This window comes from Sturnus vulgaris, chromosome 1 (genome assembly GCF_052056855.1).
Source record: "Sturnus vulgaris isolate bStuVul1 chromosome 1, bStuVul1.hap1, whole genome shotgun sequence".
NCBI classification, from domain to species: Eukaryota; Metazoa; Chordata; class Aves; order Passeriformes; family Sturnidae; genus Sturnus; species Sturnus vulgaris.
Window position 1 is genome coordinate 134572781 of NC_142243.1, and position 17335 is coordinate 134590115.

Genomic DNA, 17335 nt, shown 5'->3' on the forward strand with positions numbered 1-17335 from the left:
TTTAAGACAGCAGAGCATTAACTAGGACCGTGACTTGGGCCTCATCCTAGGCTACATTACAAGGATGAAACAGAATGGGTGAATTGTTCTGCACTTGGCTCTGCTGGGTTTGCTATAATGTCTATCAGTGCTCAGTCACATTTTTATTTTTTCCTTTTTCTCTGGCTACAGGAAAGGTTCAGGAGCCAGTGCTCAGAATTAAAGATAAGGTGAATCCAACTTTCAGTTTGAGATTCGCTTGTTATCTTTATGCTTCCTTTTAGAGATTAGATTTCGTACACACACATCACAATTAATTGTGCCTTACAAAACTTACACAAAGTAGCTCCGCTGATTGCCAAAGTTACTCAGTATCCCCGCAGCTCTGAGGGGTACAAGTCTCCTCTGTAGGACTCCTCTGGCACCTGATTTACTGCAATTGGCATGGCTTGGCGATTTATGTCTTTCTTGTTGGACAGTGACAGTGAGTCCAGCTCACCTCTGCCGTTTAAACGGCTTTCACTGTGGGTTTATTTGTTTGTTTGCTTTTGTTTTATTTTTTTTTCTTTTTTTTTGGGGGGGAGGTGGTTTGTAGGGTTTTTTTGTGTGTTTGTTAGTTTTTGTTTTTGTTTTTTTTCTCAGGAAACAGAAATCACAATTTCTTGGGATCAAATCAGGAATTTTATTTTTTCTTCTTAATACATAATACCATAAGTGTTGATACAAATCGCACACTTAGCTTTTCCACCTGGACTACTGACCGCGCCCCTGCTGTGTCAGCTAAGAAACGACGGTGCCTACTATTTGGCCAAGTTATTTCACGCTTCCCTCAGCGTTTTCCCCGACGGAGGCTCCCACCGGCTCGCCGCGGTGGCAGACACCGCATGAATCACCAGGGACTGTTTGCCTTGGCCCGCGGGTCCTGCGCTCGGGGAATGGGATTTCCATTCCCCGACGTTTCCCTTGGTCGGCTTCCCTGGAAGGCTGCGGCCCGGGAAGAACGGTGCTGGCAGAGGAAGGATGCACTGAGCCGCCAGACAGAAAGCACTCCGCTTTTCCATAGCAGGGACCCACGGCCCCTCCGGGAGAGCCCTCTCCGGGAGAGCTGCTCCTGGGGCTGCGGGAGCTCCCTTGGCTGCCCGCCACAGCGCAGGGACAGCTCTGGCAGGGACGAACCAGAAGCGGGGCCGAGGTGCGCGGGGCGGCGGGGCCGGGCCGGGGCCACGGCGGCCGAGAGTCCAGAGGGGCCGGCAGCCCCTGTCCCTGACGGGGCTGGCGGGAGGGAGCGGGTCCCGCGTCCCTCGGGATCAGGCGGGAACGCCTGGGGCCGGCAGCCCGGGTCCCGAGAGAGCCGTCGATTCCCTCCCTTTCCTCGCGGTAGGCGGGAGGGAGCGGGAGAACAGCCCGGGTCCACACACGGGACGGGCGGGAGGGAGCGAGAACGCAAGTCGTGCCCCTTAGGGGAACATGAGTGAAGAACCAGGACCGCGTCCCTGACGGCAGAGGCGGCTGAGGAGAGAGGAACGCGGCTCTCCGCGGCTCCTCCCGCGGCCTCCCGGCGCCGCGCCGGTTCTGGAGGTCTGGGCAGGGCAGTCGGTGTCTCTATGGAGGGACTTCACTGCTTTCCCTCCCCTCGGTAGGGCCGAGCCGGGCTCCTGCCGCCAGGGACGGGGCTGGCGGGAGGCGGCTGCTCCCGGGGGGCGGGCGGGGGAGCGCCGTCCGGGGCCGCGCCGAGGGGAGGAGGCTCCGCGCTCGCTCTCGGCTGCCGCCGCTGCCTGCGCCGAGCGGAGCGGCCCCGCCAGCCCCTCAGGTAAGCCCGGCTCTGCCGCCTGCCCTGCCCCGCCTCGTCTCACCTCTCCCGCCCGCCAGGCGGATCCGCGGCGCTCCGCCCGGGGACACCGCACTCCGCCTTGTCCCGCGCTGCCCGGCGGGGCTCGGCATCGCTGCCACCCCGGGGCTCTGCACTGCCAGCGGCCACCCCCGCCCCAGGGCCTCGGCTCGGCGGAGGGACGGCCCTGCCCCGGGGGCCCCTCCGGGTGGGGACCGGCCGGGAGGGCCCCGCGGGCGGCGGGGGCTGCAGCGGGGGCGGCGGGGGCCCGGCGGGGAGCGGGAGGCCGAGGCGAGGGGCCACGGCGGCATCTGCGGCTGGGTTGGATGTTCGCTTGCCTGGGTCCCACTGGAGCGGTTTGCTGCTCGTGGTGTAGCTCGCAGGAGAAGGGTTTCCCTTTCCTTTGGACTGCGTGGGTCTGAGCAAACTCTTCGTTTATTCTCCCCACCGTGCATGCCGCAATAACTCATTTAACAGTGATTCTGCTGTATGGAAACCCCCCCCGCCCCGTATTGTAAGATCAGTGTAACATCGGAACCAAGCTTGGCTTAGAATCGTGTTGGAGGAGTAGCCTGCAGGTGTCTTTACCAGCAGCGCGGGCTGCGGCTTCTCCCCGTGCCAGGCTACAGCCACAGGCAGCTCTGCGCTGAAGGAGCCGCCTGAGACGTGCAGGGTAGGGGCTGCCCGGGCTCGCTGCTTTGGCTGCTGGTGGAAGGAGTGAGGGACTGTTTGCTGAATGTCATACACTTGTCCTGGAAACCCTCCTGAGATGGTGCTCATTAATATGGCAAAAATTATCATGGCACCTTTAATGACCACCTATTCCTGTTTCAGAAGACAGTTCTTTCTGTGTCAAACTGGCCTCTATCAGTGCTAAACTGTAGAAAATTGACTGAGGGAGAAGAATACAACCTGCTAATTTGTGTAATACTTCCTAAATGCTTGGGTTTGCTTGTGGGATCATCATTCGAAGTGTGAATGATCCTGACTGAGGTCTGAAAAGGTGACGTGTTACGTGTTATAGCTGTGCTTCTGTAAGATAGCTGACTACTTCAGAAGAAATTACCAAACCGTATCCCATCAAAAATTTTCCTTAAATCAAGAGCTAAATAAAATACACATATGGCTTTCCCATTAAATCCTACAAAATCTGCAAAATAATTTTTGAGTATTATGCTTTTCATGTAGATGTCTCAGCTTTAAGCATGAGATTTTCTGAACTTTTCCTCATATCCTGTACATCACTGTGATATTCATCAAATTAAATTTGATTTATTTTAGATCTTCAGAAAGTGCAGCACTCATTTACACAAAGCTGCAGTTAAGATCCTTAATCCTGCACTCAATATTCACACCTAATTATATGAGTCTTGCCATTGACTTCACTGGGATTTCTCATGAAAAGGGAGTGCACATTCTACAGTTTATGAGCTGGGACTCAGGGACCCAGCTGTGATGGTAAAAGATGTTTTAGTCCAGGCAAACTAGGGAACGGCTAATCAGATCTAAATACTCTCTTGTGACTTATAAACCATCTCCATAGGAGGGTAAAACAGTAAGCACTATTTAATTATATTGTGGGTGTCATCAACAAGCTCTTTTTATACAGTGTACTCATTGTTAACATTTTCCTTATGAGTTAAGAGTATTTGGAATGGAGTGGGTTTAATCCCCAAATTATTGGTTTACAGTGGTGCTGGTACTGGGGTCAGTGTGACTTTGCAAATAAGTTTCAGAACTGTTGTATCCTTTTTTTCCCCAAATATTTCTGTTTGCAGTTAACAGTCTGTTATGGTTTGTGACTACTTTAGAACCAAAACTAAGCAGCCTACATGTGTATCATATGTCATATAATATATGCTTTCATTTAAATACCTACTCTGCATGGTAAAAGTGAATTTTCTCAGTTTTACCATGCTGCTCTTCTGGGCATGTTATGGAAACTCTGATGTCTAGATGAGATTCACTACCAGAAAGTGCAAATGATTCTTTCTCAAAAGAACAAGATAATGAAAAGGTCTATTGTCCAAGTTGCAACTGAAGAAAATCATGGCATGGAGACTGATGCTGTCATAAAATAAGAATTCCCACTGCTAGAGCTTGCTGTCTGACCACTGGAAACTATGCAGAGTAAACCATAGTATGGGCGTACTGTTCTATAGCAACACCATTAACTTTTATGTGGTGAGTTTCTGAAGTTACTGAAATGGTCCACAACTTCACCTCTGAGCAAGGGTTGGACCTGATGGCTTACAGAGGTCCTTTCTGACCTAAATCATTCTATCATTATTTGATTTAGTAGTTACTCATTTCACAACAGTGATATCAGGAAGTCTGTATGTCATTCAGATGGATGACTTTAAATTAAGCAACAGATCCCTTAGTCTTCTTCATTTCATTAGAGCTGTAGAAAATTAAATTATATATGTAGTACATATACTCTAAGCCCATTAAATAACAGAGTCTGTTGTGTAGAAGTCCTACTATGGTATTTACACCTGACAATAAAATCGAATGCTGATCTCTGCTCTTTCTGATATGCTGTGTGTTTCACTGCCTGAACTCATCAATTCATGTGTGTGCTTATCTGGCCTCTGTACTTGGATAGGCAAGTTGTCCTTTCTCCATCCCCTGCACTCTTTGGACAGCTTCCAGAATGTGGTTGCCCTTCTGTATCCTGTAGCACCTTCGGTTATGCTCTGTGCATGGGTATCATGTACAGGGTTGGGTTTGTGGACATATTTGGCTGATGACCAAATGTCATTCACCTCCTCTTCTAGGAACTGCTCTGTAATGCATTTTGGGTCTTTCCTGTACTGTTTCAAAATCTAAGTTAATTTACTCCACTGTCACATTTAATTTTATTATTCCAAATAAAATTAAATGGGGGATTTTGCAACAGCAGCTGGAATAAATAGGTACTGGTGGAGATTTCAGCTGCAGCCCAATTCCTATGCAAGGCAGGGGCATCTCTCACTGCAGAAAGCACTGGAATATCCTTTCAGTTGCCAAGGTAACTTATGTGCTGGATGAGCAGGACTGTATAGAAGCATAGGAGACAAAGGTGGAAGACTTTGTGAGTCTGTGGTTGTCACCTGTCCCCACCACTATGCAGACATGTCTGGAACAGACATTGCTATCACATGCTAAGACTGTGCCCTACTGCAGACACAAAATAAACTGTAGCCATGAAACTTCGTGGACCCATGCAAAGAATTTGTCCCAGTCCTCTCTCACTGGAGTACACAACTTCTGGTCCTAAATCCACTGCAGATTCAGGTTTTTCATAAAGTCTGGACACTTATTATTTCAGATTGATACAAGACTGATGTTGCCAAGTCAACAGTTTTGTTATTGTGGTGGTTTGCTGTGCTACTGAAAGCTGTTTGTAACTGAGTTGGCTGTCTTAAAATACACAAGAATTATTAATTGACTTTCAGGTAATGAGTTTCCCGGATTTATCTCATGCTACTGACAGCATGAGTGGTCCAAGGTAGCCTCTTAAAAGGAGCTAAAAATGTTTCAACAAGTGAGTACTGCTCTGCTGCTTTGCAGGGCATGGTACAGTTGTGGGTAGGTTCATGGGCACCCAGTGCCTGCCATCAGGGCTGAGCAGCACGCGAGGAATTTACAAACTCACAGCACCCTGCAACCTCGTTTCTTCCTGGTGATTTAATCTATTGGTGAAATGCAGTTGATAGTCATGATTTGAATCGGTGTCTACTTGTCCTGTGCTGCTAAGCCTAGTGAAGCCTTCCTTATGCAGCAAGGAGTTGCAGAAAATCCAGTCCATTATGTGGTGGAACAGGATGACAGTAGATTGCTCCTTTGTAATGATGAAGGCAAGATGGTGCTTCTTGCTGATGTGCTAAATATCACCCTCCCAATTGTGACCACCTGCTCCCACACAACACCTGCATTGCTAGGGACAGATGTTTTGTTATTTGGACTCTGTGGGCCTCTATAGCTCTTTTTTAGAACTGGAAAATGTCTGTGTCAGCAACTGGTCCAGAAAGACGGAGGAAATTACTAATACTCTATATCCTGATGCCCATGCTACATAGTGATTTTAATGAATAACTAGTAATGCATATACTGGCTTGTGGATAGTGAGGTACTTTGGAATATATTGTAACTGATATTTAAAAGGGCTTTACAGTGCTTGCAGCCTTTTTTTTTTTTTTTTTTCTGAGATGGTGGGATTGAGAAAGAGGTATTTTGTGGCTTTCATGTAATAAGATCTCATTTATTTTTCCAAGTAACTCACCATGTTTGCTAAATTGGGGAAACAGACTCTGATTTTATTGACTCACATAGATTGTTTGCAGTTCATTTACCTTTAATGAAAGTTTTTGATTTGATCAGTTTCCTGTTTCTTAAAAATGGGGAGATAGTAAGGAGTGCTGAAAGAACTCCAGAATGGTTCTCTTCTATGCACTTATAGTCTTTCTAACTTAAAACCACTGAACTTAGATCGGAAGCTTAATGAGAATAAATGGCTGTCTCTTTTAACTATGAAACAAGAAAAGCCAAAGGCAACATCTGTAGTGCTAATAACTGTTGCCTCTGGTGCTTTTCTGTCTTCTCTTTCCCTCCCATCTATGATGAGAAATGATACAGGGTTCATTCAAGAGAGGGGATACTATTTGCAGGTGTTGATGTTCCACATAACTACTGAGAATTTCCCCTTCTGTGCATTGTGCCAGTTTTGATGGTAGCTGGATAAGGTAGAGAGGTAGGGATTTGTGGAGTTCATGTTTCTGATTTAGCCTTGGAAGGAACCTTGTACTACAAGACAAGGAGGGAGACCACACAGAGGAGCAGAAGGTATGAGCTGAAACATATTACTACCCTTGTTTTCCAATTCGTTTTTCAGCGTGATCTGCTCAGCAAAGACAGGTATATTTTAAGGTACTTGAATGAAAAAAGGTGATCTTCCAGGCCAGTGGGGTGATTTTCTGTTCTCTGTGAAATAAATTTTCCTGAAGTGTGGTGAGAGATGGAAGGACACTGACTTTGGCATAAGCCACAGAGCATCTCTTTTCCCTTGATATTATTTAAGAATTATCACAGTGAAGAAGACAAATATTAATAACCTGCATCAGGCAGTGGAGAAGATCACTGACTTATCACCACTGACACTGAATATTCAGTAGTGTCTCTGCCCAAAATAGCCATCTATCCCTTACAAGGAGACTTCCATGGAAATAGATTTGAAAGCGTAGAAACAGGCTTGTATTGTTTCACTGCTGTCCAACAAAGGACATAGGTAGTTTTGATATATTTTAAAGATGAAATCTCAATTTTATTTTTTAGTATTCCTACATTGTGGTTCATGAAAGTCCATAACAGTGCATCTGAAAAATTACTCTGATGCATGGGTATATGGCTAAGCTAGTACAGGTAAAAGGGATAGGAACACACAAAGGCAATATTCAGCTCTTGACTAGCAGCCAGTTAGGGAATGAGGGGTGCCTTAAAAGAACAGAGAGCCTTTCTGTTTACTTGCCATCTTCTAGGAGAATCTCCTCTTTTGTATCAAACTTCTTCTAGACAGCTGCAGATACTGCCAGCAGCCCTCACCAGATTGTACCTCTGTGAGCAGCAGTTGTCTCTTCTCTGTTAGCAGCTTCTTCACGTGTCCAGCACAGCACTGTGCTGCACTGAGTGCTCCAAAGCTGCTGTGAAAGCTCTACTCTTCTTCCTCTAACTGTGCGTAGAGCAGTAGAGCAGTGGAAGCTGGTGAATCTGGTGCTCAACCTGGTAGAGCTCCCTGGACTGCCAAACGTCCTCTTGCTGTTGTTTGTTTGTTTGTTTGTTTGTTTGTTTTGAGCTATTCAGGATGTTTGTCTTGCAGTGGCTTGGTCTTGGAGCTGCCCAGGGGAGTTGGTTCCCAATGGTATAGTGCTTGACAGCTGGAATCAAAGTGCCTGAAATATATTCTCCAGGTAGCCAAAAAAATATGACTTTGTAAGTTTGGTACTTTGGGAATGTGTTCTCAGCTGGTTATGAATAATTATGGAGGCAACTCAGTTTATATAGTCAGCTAATCATATATTTAATCGTAATTCCTCACAGAATTCAAGGACTTCAAATCACAACAAATACTTTTTTTCTTATTTCTGGAGTTGCTTATGGACAGCTGTGAGTGTAGTGAATCTGAAATGGACCAAATATCAAAAATTACTACGAAGGTATAAAATATGTTAAGTGTCAGAATGTAGGAGGGTTTATTTTGGGATGGAACTATCCTGAGACACTGCTTTATTGCCATTTCCTTTGGCATCATGCTGTTGCTGGGTCGTTTAGCAGTGTGTTATGAAGGCTCTGCCACATTGTCCTTGGTTCTTTAATGTGCCATCAGGCACAACTAAAATGGCTTTAATTAGAGTTTAGTGCCATCTTCACAGGTCTTTAGGCTGGATAGAAAGGAGGGATGGGTTAGGCCTCTGATAAGTAGTAAGAGCCAGGCGGCCTTCTTGAGCATTCTGTCCGTGCCTAGTTCCTGTAACAGCCTTGTAAAAAGGATATTTCTCTATTCTCTTTAGCCCTGAGATCATGGCTTCTGATTTTCTAAAACATCAGTGCTAGAACTGGCAAGTATCCTTGAGGTCCATTTGCCTGTGTGCTGAATGAGCAGACCTGAGCAAGAGGAAACCCCTGGCACAGCCCTGTCTGTGTTCTGTTCTGAGGAGTGAAGAGACCTGGGATTGGTGATCTGCAGTTGTAACAACCATTGCCTCCAGCAAAACATAGTCCCATTTCCAGTGGTGTGTGGTGTTCCCGGTGTTCATCTGTTTCTGACTTGAACACTGGAAAAACTCTAGCAAGAATACCATCCAGATGCCCAGAAATTTAACTTTTTGTGACCATTTTTATAAACACCAGCTATTTCCATCTCTTTCCTAGTTTGAATGTCATTAAATCGTATATTATATTAATTATAATAATATAATTATATTAAATTTAATAATTATATTAAATATAATAATATAATTATATTATATTACTGGAAAATATTGAACACTGAAATAAGGCTGGGCATTTCGAGTGCAAAGACTCATTTTGACATATGCACCAGAATGGTTGTGTCTGCATTTAGGGCTGCTGAGTAGGATATACAAAAAGAAAAATAAATTGATAGAAAAATACATTATGTGTAATGGTTGCACGGGAAAAACTGAAAAATAATGAACAAAATATCTTTATTATAGAGAAAATATTCACTCAGAATTTTCCTTTCTGCCAGTGAATAGCTCATGGTGGGAAAAAATTATCTTTCAGAACTGAAGCATGAATTGGCTTCTGTTATATATCTGCTTATCAGGTTTAGGGCCCTGTTTAAATTGTTTTGAAGTCTTAGTTACATCACCAAGAGTTACTGTTAAAATTTGCTTCAGAAGTTCACCTCAGATTCAGTTAAAACAGTTCTTTGTTATGAAAGTGGGTAGTTCTCTCCATGTCTTGCACACCTAGGGGAGCTCTTTACTAAGTTTCATCATACCACCCACTCCAAGACTGAATCTAGCTCCTGTCGGATGCTCTCAACCACAACAATGAAGGTTTGGGGGAGGGCAGAAAGAGTCTCAGTCTGAGGAAACCACCAATGGGGAACACAGCCAGAAAATGAGTCTCTAGCATGTCAGTCTTTGTTTTCTGTTTGTAGCAGAGTCAGCCACGGCTTTTCGTGGTGCATTAACAAGCTCCTGGTCAGGAATCATCTCTTAATGTAGAAATTTTGTCTGTCAGTTTGTTCTTCTGCGTGATAAAATTCCTCCAGAACCTATGGCAAGTTTCTTGCCAGTCCTCAGGAATCTCTTCCTGTAAACAAGATTCATCTTGCACTCTTATCTTCATGTTTTCCAAAAAGTAAGCACGAGTTATCACCAGTTCACATTTATAGTTGCTGTTTCTGAAACATATTTTCTTCTCTCTGTTTTAATTCTCCAATATTTTCTGAAGCAAGAATCCCTCAGAATAAAGGAGCCATTAAACTTCTGAAAAAAATTGCAAAGGTGCACTGAGTGGAAAATAAAAATATATTTGTCCTCCTCAAACTTGTTTGTGCTGACAGGCTGAGTGAAACAAACTTCCTTTTCTTGCTTTAAAAATACTTGATTATTATGAATTGTTGTCAATGTTAACTATGGACTTCAACTAACAATATTTAGAAATGCTATACAGGGACTGCCAACTGCTATGTTATTATGTAAACTTTATTTCTTGAAGTTGTATGTATTATTTGGTGCCAGTTATCTGCATGTTTGTATGTGATGGAAGGGAAGCAATGCTGCTGGGTGACTGATGTGGTTGGAATGCACCTTTTTATGTAATCAAAGAACTTATCTCCTTATCTCCTCTACTGCAGTTTTACATCCTTGTGTGTCCCTCTGTTTTGTGAAGATGAAGAAAATGATTGTGTGTTTCCTTCTGCTATTTGCACACGCTCTGCTTTCCACTGTCATGGCAAAAGATCTCTCTGGAAGACATTTCGCCCAAAGAAGAGATGTTAACACACAGTCTCTACTGGGTAAGTTACACACAAAATACCCCAAACACCACTACCAAAAGCTGTCTCAAATACGAATGATAAAAGGCATAAGAGCTGGCCAAACCTTGTCTGAATTAGTTTATAATAAAAAAGAGATTTTCATTTGCCAGCAGGTATGTGGTGAAGTTTGTTGACCAGATAGCAGCTGTTGCAAGAATGTATTTACTTTTGGGGTACCAGATTTACTTTATGTAAGTGGTATGAAATAAATATTTGCTACTGGACTGTTGGCTTGAAAAAAAAAACACCTTTATTTTCAGCATTTAGAGAAAACACACGCTGGTCCATGGAGGTTCTGTCAAATAAGTCTTTTATCATGCTGGAAAGTTTTAGCTGTCTACATGTGTGTAATGTGCATAAAGATGATAGAATGGAAATTTGTGGCTATTGAAATGAGGCTTGTCATTACTTGATGCTAATCCCTTTATCTTGTCAGATTTATTTATAATGAGTAGTTTATTTTATAATGAGCAATTTTTTATAATGAACTATTTTTTTTCTCTTTTGCCAAAAATCTTAGGACAGGGTGTATCAGTTTCAGCTTGTGGGCTGTCATATTTTAAAACCTAAAGTTCATCTCTCTATTGTTGGTCATCACCTGTGCCTCACCAAGCAGTCAACTTTTTCATTTCCTAACAGTTTGTGACTTAGAATAACTATCTTTTGCTAATTGTTTAAAGTAATTGTCAGGTTATGAAAACACAGCATAGATGGGGTTTGAACACAGCCTACCATTAGGGATTAATGATTTGGATTAGCAGTAGATCTCATCAGATACCTCTCTGATGCCACTGGGAGATGGACTCCATAAAGGTTGCCTAACCCAAGTGAACATGAGGAATGTGAAATGTCCTGCAGAAGATACATTGGGATGAAAGAGGAAGAAAGAAAGGATATGGCAGAATGGGTGACAGAGAGAAGAGCACCAAGTTTTATCAGTGAAACTCTTCTCTAAATAACATGTAATCCTTTAAATGATGTAAAACTCCATAAAGTACCATTCACAATCTGTTAACTTAAAAGCGTCGGTTTTCAATTCCAATAGGACAGATTTGAAACAGGAACAGCAGATTTCTATTTCTTATTCATCTTCCTCAAAACTAATAAATGCGGTCCTGAAACACTTGGGGTTCTGCCACTGAAGGCTGAAAACCACAGCTCTGGAGATCTAATTAAAAAAAAAAAAGATGGATATAGAACAACAAAGAGAAATACCCACATTCACACCCTACTTAAAAAGAATCTCAAACTTCCTAAAGTCCTGAATTCTAAAATTGATTATATACGAGCTCTTCTGGAATATTTTAGGGTTCCTAGCAAATACCCTAAATGAATTTATTACTTTAAGGAATAAACTGCCCATCTTTCTAGGAAATGAGTGCAGAGGCAAAGTGTTATGTGGAGAAAGTAAAAGTGTCACATTTCTCAGTTGCCATTTTTCCTGTTATTTTTAAAAATTCCTTTTATAGCCTGTCTTTCAAATTTAAATAGTGGAAAATACATGAAAGGCTTTAGCACTCAGTATAAATCAATATGTGTAGATTAAATTATTTATTTCTTCTTTCAAAAGCCAGGAGATTTCTGGTTCCTGCATTTGGAAACCACTGGATCCCTACTCAGTTTGGCATGTGCAGGATGCAAGCAGCTGGTTAAAGGAACCTTTTCAGGACATTAAATGATGCAAAAAACTTGGAACATTCTCTGATCCAGCCCATAGAAGTACGTGGCAGTTTGCAGTCAGACTCTTGGGCCTTGCATTTTGTTTCATGAAATTAGATCACCTGCAGCAATGCATAGAAATGCAATGTATAGAAACAGTGGCATGGTAAAAACATGCATCTCTGTAAAGAACAGAATGTGTAAAGTGCCACTGTGCTGGAAAATTGAGTGTGCCTCAAATGGCATGAGAAAGAGCAGGGCCAAAACATGATCTCAGTGACATCAAGTAATAGACTTAGTAAAATCACTCCAGAATTCCAGCAACTTAACAAGGATTAGAAGTTGTCACATTCTATATAGTATGTATATTATAAGTAGTGGTGGTGATGACAATTGCTGCTGTTGTGTAAAGACTTGCTTGGCAGGCAAAATGGAGCAAAATAGCTGCAAAGAACCAACAGGTACCTGGAAAAGTAATAAAAATTAAGGTTGGATGGAAGTATCTTTTTCAGGACTAAAATGAAAGTTGATGCTATGTAAGTATAAAATAATCTTATTCCTTTTTTCTTCTTTTCACCATTTTAAAAACAGAACTGTACTGCTATAATAACTATTTACTGGTAAAATACCAGTAGTGTCCAAGTACAGAAGTAAAAGTCATTGTTCTAGGAGACTGACAAATTAAATTAAATAAAATGGAATGCATGAAAAATTCTGAGGGATTGTCTATATAGAGAGAAAAGGCACTTTGAGATCCAGGTTTAGGAGGATTTAATCTTTCATCAGCCATGCACTAATACTTCATAGATTTCTTAAGTCTTGTCAGGTCTAATTGCCTGTACATTTTAACAGTCTTCTGAAGGAATAAGCTGTGTCTAAAAAGACACATATTTTTTCCTATTCCTCAATTTTTCAACTAAATCTCAAAGCATGTTGGTTTAATTTGGCAGGTGCTTGCATTGCTTATTGCTGTTTAAAATGATTATTACTATGGCTAATAATTTGTGTGAAAGAGCTAAAATATTTTGTTCAAGTATCTATCAAAAATAGAGTTTTTGGAACTCTCACTATGTGGCCCTTCAAAACCAAACTGCTTTGCAAGTTTTTCTTTTATTAAACACTGAGTCAGACTTCCAAGTATTTAAAACTTGTCAATTGTTCCAAATTAATTAGCTTTTAACATTTTCTTAATCTTTCTTAGAGCATATTAGATATGTAAGTAATAAAAGAATTTGTATTATGTTGCTGGAAGATGCTGTTTTCATGCAGATATATGTATATTTTAAAGAATTGTTTCTGTAGTTGTGCAAGATCTTGTGAAGCAATAGAAAGATATAGAATGGTCAGTTGCTCTTTTCTGTAGCAGGTAACAGTTGCTTTTCCCCTTGTCTGACTTATGAACTAAATTTTGCCTTCTTTTTCCCCACATCAGTACTTTCATCCAGAGTTTGGATCAGATAGAGCTTATCATGACTTGTGAAAGGAAAATAATATTTTGGTTTTATCTAAAGAAAAACAGTGATATACTTGCTACATAGTTATAAAGACAATATGATGTCTGTTAGATTAGCTGATTCCCTTCAGAAAAAATGAAATGGATTTCTGCACCTAAACAGACTGATGAAGAGCAGGGTCAGGTGTCCAGAGTGGTGATTTCCATACTGTATTTGCAAGGCCAGTGAGAGGTCCACAGCACTCTTCAGTAGGTTTCGTGTCTAGAAGCAACACATGTCCAGTCCTTGCAAAATGTAGTGCTTTTTTGGTGTTGTGGGTTTTTTTTGCTGAAGCAGATTCGGGTCTTAGGCCCTACTGCATCTTGATAATTTATTATAAAACAAAGCAAATCAAAATTCCCACATCGTAAAAAAAAAACCCTCAAGTTTTTATGTTTGCTCTTTTTCTTGATGAACTCTGTTCTTGTAAACTGGGCATGTACTTCATTTCACATGGGCATACTTCTTTGGAAAAATCAGAAGTTAATGCATGAAAGCTGTAGTGAATACAGTGAAAGCTAGAATTTAGACTACTATTCTAAACAATAACATTCTTTCTGTTCCTTAGGAATATGAAACACGCAGCTACATGATTTTGAAAATAACTGTGTAAGGAGAAAAGCTAAATTAGGGGACATTCCTTTAGATATTACATGATACCAGAAGAAATAACAAAAAATTAACTGATACTGCACAAAATTAAAACAAAGGGGAAAGGAGGCCAAGAAGGAAATGTACTTGGCTCCTGTTCAGTGGAAGCTGCTGCAAAATGCAAATGCCCGTCTGTGTTAAATTATATTTTGCAACAAAACACACAATGATTTGTCTCTTGCTTGTATATGTTTGATTCCACTAATAATATGAAGTAATAGGACCTACATGGAACACTCACTAAGTTTATGACTCACTTGCTGCAGCCAGTTAAAATTAATCCAAAGATTCTTATATCCAACCCAATTCTTGTGTGTGACTTTATGGCTTAAGGCATTATCAGGTTAAACACTGAATTATTTTAGCAGCAAATCAGAGGGGAAAGTGTGTGACAAAAGTGAACTCGACCTACGATGCTTCTGTGCAGCACAGATAAGATTCTGGTTTAATTCATTGTATATTTATACAGTAAGAGCTGTCCAGAAATCTCTAAATTCTGCTAATGTGGACTGTTGAGCCAATGTGGGATGCTTTCTGCTGTAAGAAACTAATGCACAGCCTCAAAGTATGTGTGTGTTATTTCTTCACATAAATGAAATCCTGCCAAGTTTTATGTCCTCAGACATAATCCTGTTAGAAAGTAGAATTCTTGTAACTAAAATCTGTACTGCAATTGAAGTGAGAATTATGTCACAGTAACTACATCATATATAAGATATACTATACTGGTATAGTGCTGGGGGAGATGAAAACTCTTCTATGCAGCAGATAAGGTAGGAGGTGGTTGTAAGTTATATCTTTTGAATTACCACATAATTAGTTAAAATATAAGCACAATCCTAGATAAGCTCTTGTAAGGACACAGGATAATCAAATACCTATCAGCTTTCTATTCAAAACATGAAGTTGTCACATATATAGACACATGGTATGTTTGAAAAGAGCAAGCAAAGCATTTTACAGCCTGCAAAGTCACCTGTTTCTTCCTTCTGAACTTTGTAGATACATATCAATCCTTGTGCCCCGAGGCAATATTAGCAATGGTGTGTCTTGCTTCCCAGTAGTGCTTGTTTCAATAGCTGAGAGGTCACCCATGAACTTTATGCTGACTACCCAAAACTTCAACTTTCATCTTCATCTCTGAGCTGTTGGCCTCTCCCCAACAGTAGCTGCTTTTTCCAGTTCTGGGGTTTTTTTGCACAGTTGAACATCCTCTCTCTGTGGCTTTGAGGCTTGGTAGTCTGGTTTGTGCTGAGGTTGTGCCTCCCCAGCCCCTGACAGAGGCCCTGGAGTCTGAGAAGGAGAGATCTGATCAGCAAGCATTTCCCTGCAGCAGCTGCTATCCCTTAAACAGCCCCAGCTAATGAGCCATGAGCACTAGCTGGGACTGTGACAGACCTCAGGGATTTTTGTCCTAATCCGAGTATGCTCATCTGCAGCCAATTATCATAGAGATCAGAAAGTTTGGATTTTGGTCTGTGCTAGCAGTTTTTAACCACAGAACAACATTCTGCTTGCCAGCACTTGTATTTAGTACTCATTAATTTTCATGTATCAAAATCACATTCACTTTTAAGCCACTTATATTCCATATAACTTAAAGAAATAGCCCATAATTCAATTTCCAGCATCACAAGAAATGTTATTGTATTGGTTTAATGTGCATTTCCTCTAACAAAGCCTTTTCCCCGCTTTCCTCCCTTCTTTGTTTTAGTTCCTTATTATTTTAATTTGCCCCACCTTTTTTTTCTTATTTTCTCTTTTTTTAAGGTAATTTATAATTTTTCCACAGGATGAAAGAATATCTGCTGTTACAGAAAAAACTGAGTCATGAAAAAAACATCAAATGATCTTTGTATTTCTGAATTTGTTTGTTACAACCCCCACAAATTGCTGTGAAATACCATTTCTGTTTGAAAAAGAGTTTGCCTTGACAATAATTTAGTGAGGAAAGTCACTGTGAGTAAAAAAACTGTTGTTTTGAGTATATTCTCATGGAGCTCAAAGCCTCCTCTGTGTATTATATCTTGAAGAAAAATCAGGCTAAAAGAAGGAACACTGATATTCAGAAGTGTGCTGGTTTTGGCTTCATTTTGAGCACTTTGCCTTCTTAATTAAAGAAGTACATATGTGCAAATTTTATTTGAAAACCATAGAAACAATGTTTGCATGACTTAAGGACATCTCATTTTATAGGCATGAGCAGGTAATCAGACACGATTGTGGATAAAGACAACGTACCTTAAACTGCTATAGAACCTTGAAAACACGACCTTATCTAAGTACTGTTGCAGTGGAAGAATTGCTGGTTCACCACTGGACATGATGTCCTGTTGCAGCAGACCTCTCGTTAGGTGTAGAAAAATAAGCCGGGACACAGGCTCTCATTCAACAACATAAAAAGGGTCCTGGCTTATTCTTCCTTTACAGCTCTGCCATCCTGACTCTGGCTACAGCAAGCTCCTACTGTAGGGTCCAGCTGCAGACTCTGACTGCTGGCTATCTCCTGCTGGACTATGACTGCAAGTATTGGTTTGCAGACTCTGAACACAGCTTTCACCTAGCTTGACTATGACTGCAGGCTCCAACTCCATCAGACCCAGACTACAGATCTTTTAAAACAGCAATTCTCTTCCTTTTCTGTTCTTCTTTGTATCTCTCTAGATTGTTCCTCCTTCCTCAGGGCTCTTCTACCGCCTCAAAGTCCTCCTCATCCAAGCCCTCAGCCTCCAAGATAACCCTAACCAGCCAACCCACCCCTTTTATCACACTTACCTTTATTAGTCACAGCCACAATCCATTAAGAGCAAGGCTGTTCCTCTTCTTTGGTAATTGGTAAAACTGACTTTTCAGGGGCAAGGTTGCCTGTAGTCTTTTCTTCTGCACCTAAAATGTCTCATATGTTTTGGGAGACGGGGAATGGTATATGTTACTATTCTCTCATGCTGTTTCTGAATTTGTTCTGGAAAATAATCTAATACTTAGGCTGTTACCAATAGATAGAAATATGTAGTTTCAGGTCAGCTGATCAATGAGTAATGTTGAGGTTGCTAACAGCTTTCCCTGTAAACAAAGACATGGGCAACTTTAAAAAAATGGATAGGAGTTTTTAAAATGTTAAGCTAATGTCCTGAAAGCAGGACACCACAAGCGCAGTAATGTCACATATTTTTC

General features: G+C 41.5%; 1 protein-coding gene across 3 annotated transcripts in view; it reads left to right on the top strand.

The window, feature by feature from the left end:
- The first annotated feature begins 1721 nt into the window (after positions 1–1721).
- The window catches only part of MATN2 (matrilin 2), a 67516-nt gene continuing 51902 nt past the window's right edge, over positions 1722–17335 (top strand). For 2 of the 3 annotated variants that reach the window (XM_014879803.2, XM_014879800.2), the window contains exons 1-2: positions 1722–1789; positions 10176–10337. In XM_014879803.2, the coding sequence (XP_014735289.2) occupies positions 10211–10337 (127 nt within the window). In that variant the 5' untranslated portion in view covers positions 1722–1789; positions 10176–10210. The remainder of the gene's footprint in view (positions 1790–10175; positions 10338–17335) is intronic. The other variant, XM_088177576.1, reaches the window with a different exon arrangement.